Source organism: Anabrus simplex, chromosome 7 (assembly GCF_040414725.1).
Source record: "Anabrus simplex isolate iqAnaSimp1 chromosome 7, ASM4041472v1, whole genome shotgun sequence".
Taxonomy (NCBI): Eukaryota; Metazoa; Arthropoda; class Insecta; order Orthoptera; family Tettigoniidae; genus Anabrus; species Anabrus simplex.
The window spans coordinates 82839386-82857738 of record NC_090271.1 but is presented as its reverse complement, the minus strand read 5'-3'; the positions used below and the strand labels follow the sequence as shown (position 1 = coordinate 82857738).

At 37.1% G+C, this 18353-nt stretch overlaps 1 protein-coding gene across 2 annotated transcripts in view; it reads left to right on the top strand.

Moving 5' to 3' along the window:
- Tsen2 (tRNA splicing endonuclease subunit 2) overlaps positions 1-18353 on the top strand; it is a 54031-nt gene that overhangs the window by 21796 nt on the left and 13882 nt on the right. For both annotated transcript variants that reach the window (XR_010860748.2, XM_067151184.2), the window contains exon 3: positions 9478-9632. Coding sequence is in view for 1 of the 2 variants with exons in the window: in XM_067151184.2 (XP_067007285.2) it covers positions 9478-9632 (155 nt within the window). In the remaining variant the exon portion in view is untranslated. The remainder of the gene's footprint in view (positions 1-9477; positions 9633-18353) is intronic.

The window sequence follows — 18353 nt, the reverse complement described above, 5'->3', positions numbered from 1 at the left end:
TCAGCTTTTGTGATAATGAGGTTCTGGTCTTTAATTTTCTTTTTAAGGTTAGGAATGTGTTTACGTTCAACGAAGGGAACAGTGTTCCTATTATCATTAGATGTGTAAATCTTATTAAGTTTTCTTTTGACATCAAGTCTAATTTCGTCCTGTAGTTCTAAAGGCATTTTTTTTATAGCTAATTCAGATTCAGTGATTGTATTAAAAACACTGTTATTTTTATTTAAGTTAGGCCAGTTATGTTTAGGGCCTTTTGATAGGATTAAGTTATCATTATCATCTAGGATTGTTTTGGATAAGTTTACAACAGGGGGGTGGAACTTACTAATTATATTGTCATGATTTTTGGTTCATTAGGTAATTTAGTCAAAGGTTTCCTTGTCGTAGAGATATTTTTGAGATTGTTAAGTTTTCTGTTTAGAGTTGATTGCTTTTTGGAAAGTATGAAGAATAATTTATCGTCTATATGGGATTGAAATAAGTCCCATTGAGCACTTACAGACCCAGCCCACTTTACAAATTAGCACAATTCATTCATAAATTTCTTAAGAATAATTACAAATTTTTATCGAATAAGTCTGTAAAAAACACCATAGAACTAGTTGAGAAATTAAATAACTTTAAAACCCAACCACACCATTCTCTACACTCTTTCGATATTGTCAATATGTATCCCAGTATTAATATCAGAAAATTATTTCCTATTATTGAAAATAACTTAAATACATACAGTTCCTTAAGCAAACTTGAAATGAATGATTTCATGACCCTCTTAAAATTAGTAGTTACTAACAACTTCTTCATCTTCGACAATATAATTTATCAACAAGATGGTTTGGCTATGGGTTCTCCAGCCTAGGAGATCCTTGCAGAAATATACCTAGACTTTTTAGAACACAATTTCATTGATAACAATGACGACTTTAAACATGTATTATTTTGGGCTAGATATGTGGATGACACATTCGTTATACTGGATGATAGTTTTCAATGCAGCTTCTACTCTTATTAGCCTCAATAAAATTGATCCACATATTAAATTCACCCTTGAAACAGAATCAAACAAATCAATTAATTTTCTAGACATAACAATAAACAGATTACCTTCCTCATTATCATATAAATGATTTATAGAAAACCCACACATACAGCTAATACCATAAAACAAGACTCTTTTCACCCACAGTCACATAAACGTGCTTCATACAACAGTATGGTTAACCGCGCCTTCAAAATTCCGCTATCAAAGGATAACTTAAATAAAGAACTAAACATCATCCGCTCTATTGCCAAATTTAACGGTTATAATTCTTATTTTATTGAACAAATCATTAACAAATTTAGACACCGCCCTAACACAACACACTTAAAAGATATTCCCAAACCAGCTGCTTACACCACATTCACATTCAATACAAATACCTATAGTATAGCTAATGTCTTCAAAAAACACAATACCATGATTTCTTTTCGAACTAATAATAGAAACCTTGAATTATTACATAACTCCCACTCCTTAAATAGAACAAGTGTCTTTTCTAAATCAGGCGTATACCGTTTTAAGTGCCACAACTGTAATTCTTCTTACATAGGTCAAACTGGTCGCAATTTCAAAATTAGGTACTTTGAACACGTTAATGCAATAAAGCACAACAGATTTTCGGCAGTGGGACAACACATACATGACACAAAATATGCTTGCACTACAATAAACCAGGATATTGAAATTCTCAGCACTCTAAATAAAGGCCCTCTCCTAGACATCACCGAAAACTGTTTTATACACCTTGACCAGTTTTTCAATCCAAATCTTAATCTGAATGATATTTCTGAGAAACCCAATGCCCTTTTCGATTTTCTCATCTACTTTTTAAATAACCTGAAGTCAACAAATAAGGAATCAATCTTTCACAATTTACACAATACCCTCTCATGCCACTTCCCCCTTCCGCAACACCCCCCTTGATCCTCCTTAGTTCTCCCCCCTCCCCCTCAAGGGGCTCTGAACTTCGGAGCGTGGGTTGGCAACCACGGGGCCCTTAGCTGAGTCCTGGCATTGCTTCCACTTACTTGTGCCAGGCTCCTCACTTTCATCTATTCTGTCCGACCTCCCTTGGTCAACTCTTGTTCCTTTCCGACCCCGATGCTATTAGGTTTGCAAGGGCTAGGGAGTCTTTCATTTTCACGCCCTTCGTGGCCCTTGTCTTCCTTTAACCGATATCTTCATTTTTCGAAGTGTCGGTTCTCTTCCTCCTTTTTCCTCGAATTAGTGTTATATAAAGGATTGTTGCCCAATTGTTTTTCCTCTAATAACAATTACCACCACCACCACCACCCTCTAATAAACGTTCCCCACCCCCTTTCTCTATTTATCATTTCTTTATCAATTACTACGGCAAGTTGTTTCGAGTTGAACCTCGTATTTCTTTCATTATTTCTTCCTATTTTTTAATATATTTTTATTTGGCTTTATTCTTTTTTAACGTTTTAAATTATTTTAAAACCTATATATCCACTTTGAATTTGACGAAATTAAATCCTACACTGTTTTCCTAAGACTTCATTCTTCGGCCGGAGAAACAAATGCTACAAGACCTGCCTAGCAACGACTTTACATAAGTGCATACTTGATCTGCTTATGAACTTCAGCTATATTTGTTTTCGGCGCAAGATAGTGATGTTCTGTTTACTCTCTTGACTGTGATTATTGTGTTTTGAACATTAACTGAATTGCTACGATATGATACAATGTTAATTTTTTGCCTGTGTTCAATATATTAGTTGTTTTAAGATCTTCGCTAATTGGCTGATGATGACACTTGAAATGTGTTGAAAGCGGTCCCAATAAACAGGTTGTAACTACTTTTTAGTTCAACTTACTACGGAGTATTGAAAGGTGGATCCTTCCCTATAATATTGTACATCTTCGTAATCCCATCTGTCGGAGATGAGTGGCAGCAGAACAAACAAAGCACATTACAACAAACAGGGGTCAATGTAATGTTATTGATCAATTTTTTGAGCTTTCGATATTGTAGGCCTTGGCATTTAGTTTTCTTCCGGCTTTTATATTAGTTCGCCGAGCTGAGTGGGTCAGACGGTTGAGGTGCTGGCCTTCTGACTCCAACTTGGCAGGTTCGATCCTGGCTGTCTGGTAGTATTTGAAGGTGCTCAAATACGTCAGCCTCGTATCGGTAGATTTACTGGCATGTAAAAGAACTCCTGCAGGACTAAATTCCGGCACCTCGGCGTCTCAGAAACCGGAAAAGTAATTAGTGGGACGTAAAGCCAATAACATTATTATTATACTAGGTAATTTATTTTAAAGAGAGTTCTCCCTTTTTTCACGACTCCCCTTTGTCTTATTCTTCAAGTGATCGTTCCTTCATGATTTTTTCTGATTTTTATAATCATCCTCACAATTTTCCTTGTCGATATGGACCAATGACCATGTGGTTTTACACCTTAGGACAATCATGACAAAAACCATTGCCAGTTAACATGATTGAACAATACTTCCCTGTTATCGATGTTTGGCATTGATATGGACTAAGTAACAAAAGTCTAAATTCATGAAAACTGTTATCATAGTCGGTATGGTATGTAAGTAAACTCGTGTCCTCATCCCGAGGTGGTGCAGCTCTTTTCAGGCACACCCCCAATGGAGGTGAGCTGCATGTACCATTTCAACCCCATACCAGCCCTCCCACCATTCTTAAATTTCTGGCAGTACCGGGAATCGAACCTGGGCTCCCGAGGATGGCAGCTAATAACACTAACCGTTACACTACGGAGGAGGACAGTGGGTATGGTAAAACTGTATTAAGACATGAATGATTGGAAACATATTCTCTATAACTTTTCTTACGTAGTAGCTACTTTTTCAATAGGACCAATCACATAGGTATTTAAAAATTAAATTTTATGCCTCTTCCCCTAAACTACCATTTTATGCAGTGTATATAATATTATGTATAGCCTAGACTGTAGCGCCTCATTCTCTGACTTAACATATCGATTTTCATTAAATTCTGTTCACCCATTTTGTCGTGGCTCGGCGTTGATATGGACTTGGCAACAAAATTAAAATTCATGAATTTCTCCATTATCATAGCAGGTATGGTAAAAATGTATAAGGCATAAATGATCATAAATTTAGTTCTATATAAAGTTATGTAGCATTTGTCGATAAGACCACTAATAACATACATATTTGAGAATTAAATTTTAGACCTTCCCCTAAACTACCATTTCACTCATCGGGAATAAAATTATTTATAGCCTAGATTGTAGTGCAACATTCCCCGACTTTACATACCGATTTTCATTCAATTCTCTTCTGCCATTTTCTCGTGATGTCCGTACACACATACATACAGACAGAAATGATGGAAAATTAAATCGTGCATTTCCTTGTTACTGTGAACATGACCGATACAGAAATACTGATTTCTGAGCAAGGTACAGACAAAACTCTTATTTTATACTAGCAATTACCTGCGGCTTTGCTCGCGTGGATTTCGTAATTTGATCAACGTAGTTGTTCCTCGCATTGTGCTAAGACATTATCTGAAAATTCCTAAAGTATGAGAACTCACCCAAAAATTGAGATTCATTTACCCCAGAAATTCTTTGTAAACCATGTTTGTGGTATTACCTTTTGGGGTTAAGACGACCATGCGACATAGAACTGTACATGTGAGAAACAGTCTTCTCTCAAGTCGAAAAAAATGTTTTTTCCTTAATTTTTAAGGAGATTCCAAATATCTATTCCCACATCTGTAACATCTTCAGTATTTGAGATATACATAAGTATCCCCATAAAAGGAATTCAACCCCGTGATCAGTCCATCCCCCACCCCCATCTAAGTGTATTTTCCAAAAACAAAAATACATGTTCCTTTATTTTTAAAGGAGATTCCAAATACCAATTTCACGTCTGTAACATCTTCAGTTCTTAAGATAAGTTTCATAAAAAATAATTCAACTATTTTTCACTTCTTTTCACTCTCCGTTAAGTGTGTCCTCCAAAAACAAAGCGGTACATATTCCTGTATTTTTAAAGGACATTCAAAATACCAAGTCTCTTGTCTCTAACATGTTAAGTTTTTTACATATAATGTAGATATACCGGTACTCATTTTAAAAATTCACCCGCTTATCAAATTCTTTTCAGCCCCTTAACTGGATTTTCTGAAAACAAAAAAATGCATGTTTCATTATTTTTAAAGGAGATTCCAAATATAAGTTTTCATGTCTGTACGTCTGTAACCCCTTCCGTTTTTTAGATAAATATAAACTTATAAGAATAATTCAACTTCATCACTTCTTTCCACCCCTCTCCCGTCTTAAGTGGACTTTCCGAAAACAAAAAATAAGTGTTTCTTTATTTTGAAAGAGAATTCAAAATACCAACTTTCACATCTGTAACAGCTTCAGATTTTAAGATAAAGTATCCTTATAAACATATTTCAACCCCTTATTTACTTATTTTAAACCCCACAACCCTTATGTCGATTTTCCGAAATAAACAAATGCGTGTTTCTTTATTTTTAAAGAAGATTCCAAATACTAATTTTCACGTCTGTAACATCTTAATTTTTTGAGATATGAGTATCCTCATAAAAGTAATTCAACTCCTTTTTCACTCCCCGCCCCTTTCCTACCCGTTAAGTTGATCCCCCTCCCCAAAAGTGCACGTTTCTTTATTTTTAAAGGAGAACCAAATACCGATTTTTACGTCTTTAACATCTTTAGCTTTTGAGATATAAGTATCCTCATACAAAGAATTCAACTAGTTTCTCAATTCATTCACCCCCCCCACTTAAGTGGATTTCCCGAAGACAAAAGAACACGTGTTTCTTTACTTTGAAAGAAGATTCCAAATACAAACGTTCATGCCTCTAACATCTTCAGTTTTTCAGATATAAATATCCTCATAAAAAGAATTCAACTCCTTTTTCCCCGAGCCCGTTAAATTGATTCATTCCCCCCCCCCTCTAAAAAGATGTGTTTTTCTTCATTTTTAAAGGAGATTCCAAATACAAATTTTCACGTGTGTAACCTTAAGTTTTTGAGATCTAAGTTTCTCCATAAAAGGAATTAAATTTTTTCACTTTATTTCACCCTTCCCCTTAAGCAAATTTTCCGAAAACCTAGAACACTTGTTTCTTTATTTATAAAGGAGCTTCCAAATGCCAGTTATCACGACTGTAACATTCAGTTTTGAGTTACCAATACATGTATCCTCATGAAAAGGAATTAAACTTCTTTTTCACCGCTCCCGCCCCCAAATTGATTTCCCTCCAAAAATGCGTGTTTCTTTATTTTTAAGGAGATTCCAAATACTAATTTTCATGTCTGTAACATCTTTAGTTTTTGAGATATAAGTATCCTCATGAAAATAATCCTTTTTCACTCCACCTCTGCCCGTTAAGTTGGTTTTCCCCCACCCAAGAAATGCCTGTTTCTTTATTTTTAAAGTAGATTCCAAATACCAATTTCCACATCTGTAACCTTCAGTTTTGAGATATAAGTTTCTCCAGAAAAATGATTCAATTTTTGTTACTTCCTTTCACATTCCCCACTCAAGTGAAATTTCTAAAAACAAACAATATCCGTTTCTTTAAAGGAGCTTCCAAATACCAATTATCACGACTGTAACATCTTCCATTTTTTAGATATTGTATCCTTGTAAAAGGAATTCATCTACGTTTTCATCACCCCTACCAAGTTGATTTCCCCCCCCCCCCCAATGCGTGTTTATTTTTAAAGGAGTTTCCAAATACCAGTTTTTACGTTTGTAACATCTTTAGAATTTTTGGTATATGTACATACTTTATCATACAAATAATTCAATTAACTGTTCAATTCTTTCACCCCCTCCCTCCCATTAAGGACTTTTTCCGAAAACCAAAGAATACGTGTTTCCTTATTTTTAATGGAGATTCCAAATACCAATTTCTACATTTGCAATATGTTAAGTTTCTGAGCTATACCGGTACTGTAGATTTGCTAATTTTAAAAATTCACCCCCTTTTTCAGTTCCCCTTAAGTGGATTTAAAAAAAAAAAAATTGTTTCTTTACTCTTACAGGAAATTCCAAATACCAGTTTTCAAATTTGTAATATGTTACGTGTCTAAGAGAATTTGCAGATATAGTCTTTTTTAAAATTCACTCCGTTTGTCACTCCTTTTCACCCTCGATTTATCGGATTATCCAAAAACACAAAAATACGTGTTTCTTTATTTTCAAAGGAGATTCCAAATACCAATTTTCATGTCTGTAACATCTTCAGTTTTTGAGATATAAGTCTCCTCATAATAGGTGTTCAACCCCTTTTCCCCCTTTTTTCATCCTTCCTAGTGGGATTTTCCAAAAACTAAAAAATACGTTTTTCTTTATTTTTAAAGGAGATTCCAAATACCAATTTTTACGTTTGTAAACTTTTTTGAGATATAGATATCCTCATTTTAAAAATTCACCACCCTTTTCACCCCCTTAGCGACGGAATATCCAAAAATCCTTCCTTAGTGAGCACTTACACTGTAATAAAAATGGATCCCCAAAATTTAATTTCTTTATGTCCAGTAGTTTTGGCTCGGCGATGATGAATCAGTCAGTCAGTCAGTCAGGACATGTTATTTTATATATGTAGATATATAGATTGAAGAATTTTCCTTGAATTTTATACAGAATATTCTGTATGTAGTCAGAATTTTGGAAGTAAATGCAGTGACTCATCCAATAAATATTCATTTTTACCTGACTATCAATGTGCAGCTGTATCTGAATATAGGAGGTCTGGGGTCTATAGACATGCCTTGTCCTGGATTTTTCCCAACTAGGAGAGAAGTTGGTTATGTATGCATCATCAAACAATTTATTTTTTTTAATTTGCTTTACGTTGCACCGACACAGACAGGTCTTATGGCGATGATTGGATCGGAAAGGCCTAGGTGTTGGAAGCGGCCATGGCCTTAATTAAGATACAGCCCCAGCATTTGCCTGGTGTGGAAATAAGAAACCACGGTAAACCATCTTCAGGGCTGCCGACAGAGGGATTCGCCGCGCCACTAACCGCTCAGCCAACTCGCCCGGTCATCAAACAATTGAAAAATAGGAGCATCCTCATTAGTTCATTGTTGGCTTTTGAAATGTTTAAAAATATTTTGTGGTGTCTTGTGAAATAAAGCAGTTAGCAAAAATGATCTTCGAAGGAAATGTCGAGGAATGACGAAATTGCTGGTCCTTTCGGGGGTTGAAGAGAAAACACCTGGAGAATTTGTTTACAACAAAACTTCAAAATTGCAATTAAAGGATGCCATGCTGTATCATGAAGGAATGCCTGCTGGAGCCTGCAGGTGTGAGCTTGCATCCAGGAGATAGTGGGGTTCGAACCCTACTGTCGGCAGCCCTGAAGATGGTTTTTCCATTTTCACACCAGGCAAATGCTTGGGCTGTACCTTAATTAAGGCCATGGCTGCTTTCTTCCCACTCATAGCCCTTACCTATCCCATTGTCGCCATAAGACCTATCTATGTTGGTGCGACTTAAAGCAAGTTGTAAAAAAAAATACACAATATTCTGCATAAAATATCACAAAAACACTACAGTTTTAAAATATATTTGGAAAATAACATTAGATATTTAAATTTTTTGAAAATATTTATGAATGTTCCAAAAAGAGCATGTTAAGAAATGTTTCAGAAAAGGGGATGCTGAATAAAGATCATGAAATAATTATTCAGGTAAAAGAAAAATTGCATGGATGGAGACTGGAACCCCAAGCATCGTGCCTGTGATGCCAGAACACTACTGCTTCAGCCACCTGATAAGCTGTGGGTGGTAAACGCTTATTAATATGTAAACTGCATACGTTGGAACATGTTATTTCAAGACTGGCTGGCCAGTACACTCTAATATTTCAATAACACAACACCTTGAGGGTACACTACTACTACCACTACTACTACTACATGAATCCTGCTTCCAAAAATCACTTTCCCAGGTAGTGCCTTACCTTTGTGAGTGGCTCAGATTGTAGAGCACTGTCTTTCTGACCCCAAATTGGTGGGTTCGATACCTGCTCTTTCCAGTGGCATCTTAAGGTCTTGTATCAGTAAATTTTCTGGCACAAAACAGAACTCCTTATCTCAAAAGCTGATCTTGCAAAGTTGTACCTAATGTCACTGATTATGTACCTGGTAGGTTATTGTCATGAAAATATTTACTCCTACTTTATGAGTTTATTCCAAATGGTGGTACAGAAAGTATTTGCATTTCACGAGTTTCTTGAGATACTAGGAATTCATGTTTGTGTAGATTTCTGTTTGAAGTCAGCTTACTGCCATTAATTGTGGATTCACTTTAATTCTTGTTGTGTGTATATATCTGATAGCTGTAAAATCTAGAATGAGAAAAACTAATGGATATGTTTTTTGTATCATTTTAATGTAATTTTTCTTGCTTAACAGTGCTGTACAAACAAGGACCTGCCTTTTATCATGCATCATATATTGTCCACGTAAGAGTTGTGACAGTCGCAGGGTTGTACGAACCACAGAATGAGAATTCCTTATCATGGACTAAATACATTGGACTCAACCGTCTTGCAGAAACAGCTGGAAAGGTTGGTTGGTTGATTTTTTCCTTAGTGACACTGAAATGCAGATATATTGACTTTATCCCACCATTTCTTTATTATGATAATTAATCATATTAATACACACCTCAAAATAAAAGAGTTTTGCACCACTTGGATTGCTGAAGTACGAGTGTGCTTATGACCAAGTGGAACTGAGCTGTAGGCAACATGGATTAACGATTTGATTTTGTTAATTCCCAGTCTATCTGTATCTACTGTTGCTTGGATTTTCCCTCAATTTCCTGTATAAATTATTTCTCTTTTGGATACCAGATGCTATCTCTTTCATGATTCATGTTGAATTTTGCTTATTAAAGATAACTTTCGGCAGTACTTGAGCAGTGCATTTTAAAAGGAACTTTTTTCCAGTTTCATCAAATCTGCTTTTGCAGCAATAACTGACTCTTTTGAATGACTCATTTGAAAGAACTAGCTCCCTCCTTGATGATGATGATGATGATGATGATGATGATGCTTGTTGTTTAAAGGGGCCTAACATCGAGGTCATCGGCCCCTAATGGTACGAAATGAAATAACAAAAAATTCAATTTCATCCACTGACCAAAATAAAATAAAATAAAAATTGTCATGAAGAATGAATGGATGGACATGAACCCTACAAAAAAAAACAAGAAGGTAGTTAATTAGAGTATTACTGACCAAGGGACCATTTATAAAGCACAATGATGCTTGATGTCTGAATGGGTCCTAAAGTCACGTCTAAGGCCCCACAGAATGGTACATGTCGCAAGTAAAGTAGAACCATGGTATTTGTCATTTTGGGGTACTGATCAAAAGTAATGAAGGCTCACGGTGGTCCACACAAGATGGTACTACTCACAAGTATTGCAATTCGTACAGGGAACGCAGACCTATGGTGTTTCTCACACAGTGGCCTCACTCATAGCCAACGCAAACCGGTAAGGTTCCTCACCTAGGTGTACTAGTCACGGGCGCCGGTATTCCCATGGTGTTCCTCACATAGTGGGTAGCAATCACAGGCAACGCTGACCCACGGTGCCGCTCATATAGCGGTACAACTCACAGGCTACGCCCAGATCCGCGGTGTTGCTCACATGGGTACAACGCACGGGTACTGGAATCCACCAGGCCAGGCTTTTTACTGCAACTAATCACAAACCTATTTCGTACCAATTTAGTGATACTACTCGCAAGTACATGCAACCCATGGTGTTCCCCGCATGATGGTACGAATCAAGAGTAGTTTCATGGTTCTAATTCAATCATCCCTTGGTCGCCCCTTATAGTAGCCTCTTACGAAGGCAGGGGATACCGCGGGTGTATTCTACATGTGCGTCCCCCACCCGCAGGGGGTAGTGTGTTTGGTCCGCGAGAGGTATTTTATTTCCCTCAAGTCCGCCAGCAAGCCGGTTAGGACCCCCCTATCCGCCACCTGGGACGCGCCACATGGGAGTATCACCTCTCCCCCTGCTATGCCAGTGTAGTAGGTTCGTGGCTCGCTCCTTGAGAGCTGATGTAGATGTTGATTCCCATGAGGAACCTAAATTATTTGTCCCAAATGAGTAAATTTATAATACCAATATAATGGTCCGTTATTGGACATTATAAATTTTCCAGCTAACTCATTCTTGGTTGCCTGCGTTTCGCCGTCGTGTGCTAAGTTAGGCTCGTCAGTTGGGACTTAGCACACCACCCAAGATGCAAGGCTAGTGCATACCGTGGAGGCCACTGCATAGGCTACTTGAAGCCACCAGCAGTGTCGTTCAAATACAAGTCGACTCTTGTATTAGCTCCCTCCTTGCTCCTTAAGAGTTGGTCGTTCAAATACGAGTCGAGTCTTTTTATGAATGAACGGTCTGCATCATTACTGCGGCTCCAAAAAAGAGCTAGCTCGTATCACTGACTCGTTCATTTCTAGCCAATAGCATGCTTCAGATAATCACGTGACATACAGAAGCTGTGTTTTTTAAATTTTTAAAAATTACAATTTGCTTTACATTGCACCAACAGATAGGTCTTAATGGTGATGATGGGATAGGAAAGAGCTAGGAGTGGGAAGAAAGCACCCGTGGCCTTAATTATGATGCAAAAATGGGAAACCATGGAAAACCATCCTCGGGCTGCCAACAGTGGGGTTTGAACCACTCTCTCCCGAATGCAAGCTCACAGCTGCGCGACCTTAACTGCATGGCCAACTTGCTCGGTGTTTTTAAAATTTTTATTACCAGGCTACTTGGTCTAGCCTCTTCCTGCAGTCAGTCTCTGTATTGGTTGTGGTCTGTCTGCCATGTATGTTGTTTGTGCCATGGTCTTGGCAGCCTGCTACCTAACAAAACAATAAAATAAAATAAACAACATGTTATTGAGCAGTACTTGCCGGTTAACTTCCTGTATGAACTCTTTAATCTATGAAGGATGTACTGTAGATCCAGGAGGTTAAGGACAAATAATCAATACCAAGTTCAGGTTCATTACCCTAACTAAGCACAAACAACAGTCACTATCCAGAATACTAAATCCACCACCCGGTAAGTAGGAACAGCATAGTTTCTTCTGTCGGAAATAATTAAAAATACTGTGACAAATTCTCACCTATTTCTTTAATGTGGTCATAGTTACGAATCAGTATATTGCCAACATCGTTTTTACGGTTTTACAGTACAGTGGCTAAAATGATACAGCATATTTTAAAATCAAAATGAAGGAAAATATAAAATAATGCCAGTTTTGGCTTTAAAATATAAATAACTCTTGCCAAAATAAGTACCGTAGTATACTGCAGTATATTTTCAAATAATTATTTCTTAATGTGTAGTTGTGTAATAAGTCCAACTCCTTGGCTAAATGGTCAGCGTTGAGGCCTTCGGTGCAGAGGGTCCCGGGTTCGATTTCCACCTGGGTCGGGGATTTTAATTATTTCTGATTAATTCTTCTGGCTCGGGGACTGGGTGTTTGTGTTTGTCCCAGCACTCTCCTCTTCATATTCAGACAAAAACACCGCACTGCCAATCACTACAGAAACAGATAGGGTTAGAGTCAGGAAGGGCATCCGGCCGTAAAACAGAGCCAAATCCCAATGTGCGACACAGTTCGCAGCCGCTGCCTTTAAGTGTGGGAAAAGCGGTAGAAGAAGAACTGTAATCGAGTAAGGAGTGCCAATATATCGAATGTACATATTGTACGGTGCATTCAGTCTTGAAAGCCATCATATTAAGAGTGAAGAGACTGGAACTTACTCCAAGTAGTATTATAATTATCTATGCTATCTCGTTCGTTCAAATATGACCAGAAGTCATGAAGAGCCGTCTGCCCTAAACCAGATGAACGAATAGAGGGGGAGAGCGGCCTGACTTCCTCGGCTTGCTCCGACCTTCCTACTCCCAGCTCGTGAACGAGCTGACTCTTTTGAACGACTCTCATTTAAGAGTGTAAAACAAAAGCTAAAAGTTTCCACCTATTCAATACTATTTGTTGTAACCTGAAAAAAAGAAGTTATATATTTGTTGAAACTAGTTTCGGTCTTACTAGAGACCATCATCAGTCAAAATCAAAGTTAAGGCAAGACATGAATATAGATGAAATTTATGAAGCAAGCATGAAATTCAGTGCAAGACAAGTAAAGATTTGAAAAACGCTCATCACAATCACATGTCCTCAGCCTTCCTCCAGTTTGAAGAATGCACCTCACAGACCAGGTGAAACATTTATACCAGCACTTGCTTCTAGAACTTAGCTCAACTGAAACAAGTGCAAACAGAATGATGTTGATGGGAAAGTGTTGAGATGTTCATTTGTTTCCAACATGAAAAAAAGGAAAAGAAAGGGAAAAAACTTTTCTTTTTGCTTAAGGTGGGGCTGAGGGATCTGGAATGGTGGGTGATTGCTGAACGGAAAGAAGGCGATTTAGAGTACTTAATTTCTTTTTATTGAAAACAGGAATTGATAGATAAAATAACGTTTTTTTTTTTTCAAATATCTCATTAAAGTTAAAATTGGGATAAGAATTGATCCAGGTGGATGAAACAGTTCTCAAAGATATTGAGCAGAGAGCCCTTATTAACCATTTTTAAGATTTTTAGATCTTGATCAGTATTCATGAATTTATGGTTTGAGTCCATCATATGTTTTCCCATAGCTGAAAATCTATTATATTTACATGAATTTATATGTTCTAAGTAACTTATGTCAAAGTTTCTACCTGTTTGACTGATCTAGGTGGACAGTGGACAGACAGCTACTACATTAAGCATATAAACACCTGATCTATAGAATTTATTATTATTATTATTGAGATTGTGTTGTGTAGAATTGATATGCATTATTATTTTGTTTTAAAACATATTTTTATATCATGTTTTTTGAAAATGTTGGAAATCTGGTGTATCTGTAGATTATTAAAAGTGAAAGTGGAAAGTAAGGTTTTGTTAGTTTTTCTTCTTTAGTGGGGGTAGTAGAAGGTCGAAGTCTGACTGTATTTATTATTCCTTCAGTGAAATGTTTCTATTATATCTATTGGCATTGGCTGTGTATTGAATGCATGATGAACCATGCCGTAGTACGCAGCACGTTTGTGGACTTGTGATGTAAAGAGTCTTGATGAATGGTGTTCATGGTTTGTGTAGGTTTTCTATAAATTCTGTAGCTAAGGGAATTGTGGTGTCTTGAGATAGTTAAGTCTAAAAAATTGATTATATGTTCAGTTTCTGATTCTATAGAGTGAATTTGATATATGGATCAAGTGTGTTCAACCTTTTCCCGCCCACATTTTCAGTCCGCTTATCGCCAGATTTCAACCTATTATTTAGGAAAAATTGAAGCAGAGCACACTCTTTCAGAAAAAGGTAAATATAATAAAAACTGTTGATCACAACGTATTCAAATTTTCAATAATATTAGAAAACATACCATCACATCCATTTCCATATTCATTGAATCATAAGGTTGTTGGTTCAAACCTCCACCCCCTCCCCCCTAATTGTAGTACTCAACACAAAGGTAGGATCTATTTGTCACATTCTCATGTTGCATGAATCCCTCTAAACCAATAACCGCGTGATTCTGGAAGTGGAATATATACTGTATATCAGCTTCTATTTCCCCTGAGCAAGTGTCTTCACATTCTGTATCTATGTTTCTGGAATGTGCATTTTTGAATGCTGCATTGATATATATGCAAGTGGCTATCTCACTGAATAGTTTGTCTCCTAACATATGTCAAAAATAATATATTTCTCGTAATACTCTTTCGAAATTATGGACAGGTTCAACATCGTCCATATAATAATTCGGAGTAACAAAACGAAATATTTGCATTAACTGAAATGCCACGGCATCGCAATCAGGTCCGAATTCTCGATATCCATTTTCACTTACATCACTGTTATCACTAAAATCATCTTCCTTGATACGTTATTCCCACACTAAAAATTCACCTCCACCCCTACTCAACGATTCTGTGTCGCTTTCGTCGCCTATTTTCAGCTCAGTTTCAATATCCGCAGTATTCAATCCCGCCATGTTTACGAACCAAACCTCTATCCCGCTCTCGCGGAAGTTCAAGACCGTTTCCTAGGCGACGTCAAGACAGATTATTGCTCTTCTTTCATTTCCTAAGTCTTGTAGATCGTACCGCATGTTCATATATGCCTCATAAACACTTCAAAGCCGAAGAAAACAAAAAACTATCGCGTAGCTCGCATAAGTGTGCAGATAATGCAGCCGGGCGCTAAGGACCGGAAGGCAAAGTGAAGAGTCAGGCACTTTCGGGCGCTAAGGATGGGAAAGGGTTAAGTTTGAAAGGGTGGTGGTAACATCAACTAAGTTCTCATCCATTATAATTATAGTATCATCTATGTACTGGCCCAAAATTGAATGTTGTCAAAAGTATTATTGTTAAAAATTCTGGTATGTTCTAAATTATCAAGGTAGATTTCGAGTAAGATTCCTGAGGCCGGTGACTCCCATCGCTAGACCATTTTGTTGGTATATAGTGTTGTTAAAACAAAAATAATTGTTATTTAAAGCAAATTTTAAAATAGAAGTAAATTCAAGAATTTTAAGTTTACTTAATTTACTATATTTTGTCAAATTCTGTTGTATAATGGAACAAACTTCAGATGTGGGGATGCTGGGGTACATGTCAACGATATCGAATGAATGGATGAAGCTGAGTTCTAGAAGATTCCTCAGGTGCTGGTAATTTAAGTGCTTCTTCAATGATCCCTATTGGAAACAAATGAACATCTCAACACTTACCCATCAGCATCATTCTGTTTACATTTATTTCAGCTGAGCTGAGTTCTAGAAGCAAGTGCTGGTATTTTAAGTATTTCACCTGGTCTTCTGTGAGGTGCCTTCTTCAAATTGGAGGAAGGCTGAGAGCTTGAACAGGATATGTGATTGTGATGAGTTTTTTTCAAATCTTTACTTCTCTTGCACTGAATTTCATGCTTGCTTCATAAATTTTATCTATATTCATGTCTTGCCTTAACTTTGATTTTGACTGATGATGTTGTCTAATAAGACTGAAACTAGTTTCAACAAAAATATGTAACTTCTTTTTTTAAGGTTACAATGAATAGTATTGAATAGGTGGCAACCTTTAGCATTTGTTTTACACTATATTGCTCTTCAATATGGATTCATATGAAATTTATTACCTATGATCTCATTTAGGAGCAGGAGCGAATGAGCTACCTCCTGACCTGGCTCCCTCAAAAGAGCTAATTCGACCTATCACTACGTAACAGAATTGGATAAGGGTATCTGATAGTGCTTCCAAGTCTTTAATTGTGTCTGACAATCAGGTTTCACTAATACACATTATAACGGGATTGAGGCTTGCGAGTGAAGCGAGAATATTTCCTTTTGTGCCTGGTGCAAAATGGTTTGTGCCTTAACACAAAAATGAGTTGGCTTACTATTAACGAATTTATAATATTGTAGCTATTTACTGAATCACTGGTATTGGAGAAGAAAGAGCTTGTTAATGGCAGCATTTCACAAAGCCAACAAGTCCCTGTTCGTTGCCCTTTCCTTAATTTCATGTACTGAAAAGTTGAAATTTTTGCACAATGTTAATATTCGGGTTTCAGGTCAATGCCTCAAATTAATGCAAAAGTTAAGCACCACAGTGGCTGCCCAGCGTTAGGAAGTCTGAAAACCTTACACTCCCCATCACGACATGGCCTTCCTAGTGCCAGCAGCCAGAGGCCGTCACTACCACACCAAGTGAGACACGTAACAGAACATTCCTCATTTACCAAGAGTTTTTCCATGAGGTGAATTTTCTTCAAATCACCAAGAGACTTATCCTATCCTTCTTCATCCATTCCCTTTTCCAGATTCTCTCTGGGTAGGGTAGTGTACCAAAGCCCTCCACCTTACTCGATCTTTCCACCATTCCTCTTCTAGTACTTTATTGCTATTGACTCCTCTTTGCAATACAGTCCACAACAGAGCTCCTGCATCTCATTCTAGGACATCCCCTAGGCCTCCTTCCAATCACTGTATCCATGAATGTTTTCTTTGTTATTCTCTCTCCTGGCATTCTCATCATGTGTCCAAACCATTTTAGCTTTGCTATATCAATCCCTTCTTGAAGTTTACACACTCCCACGCTTCTCCTTATTTCCTCATTTCGTATTCTATCTCGTCTTGTCTTTCCCTGTATGCTCCTCAAGAACCTCATTTCAGCTGCTTGTATCTTACCGTACTTTGGTTCCGCTTAGTTAACGTCCAGGCTGCTGAAGCATAGGTCAGTATAGTTTTATAATAGGACGAGTATAAAACCTTCTTGCACTTCATTGGCACATCTTTGTTCCAACAATGTCTCTCACACACTTGAAAGACTGCTGTATTCTTAAATCAATTTTTCCATCCAAATTTCCATCTTGTGATATCACACTACCCAAATATTTAAAAATTTTCACTACCTCAAGAGGTTCATTTCCTATTTTTATCACTTCCCTGGATTTTCTGTTACCTCTTGTCATGATGAATGTCTTACTTTTTGCAGTACTAATCTTAATTCCAAAATTTCTTATCTCCTTATTCCATAAATCAACTTGTGCCTGTACTTCCTCTTCATTATCTCCCCAAACTACAATGTCATCAACAAAGAGCATAAGCTTTACTTGCTCGCCCATCTTCTCCTCCTTGATTTTATGTAGAATTCTATCCATGATGATAATGAAGAGTAAGGGAGACAATACACTTCCCTGTCTTAGGCCTGTCTCAACTCTGAACCATTCAGTTTGACCCACTTTGGTTCTAACACAGCTTTTGCAATTTTGATACAATGCTATTACCATCTGCATTCTTTCATTCCCAGTTTGTGCCTCTGTCAATGTTTTCCATACCAAATTCCTTTGGACACTGTCATATGCCTTTTCAATATCTAGAAACATTACTACAGTCAAACCTCCCTTCTGCAGACACCGTCGGTTCCGTTGGAAAATGTCCGTTACGAGAGGTGTCCACTTAACAAGGATGTAAAAATAAATCGAACGAAGTATGAGTATACATCTTTATCTTGATTATTCTAAATAATTTCTAACTAAATATTTGCCTGGGAGATATTACAAGTGATTTTACAGCCTGTACATCCATTACAGCTTTGGGAAATAACCATTCAGCTGGGTGTACAAACTTGGCACATTTTTCTTTACTGCAATATTCTCGAAGAGGGAATAGCGACCCAGCGTGACACATAAATTCTTTACT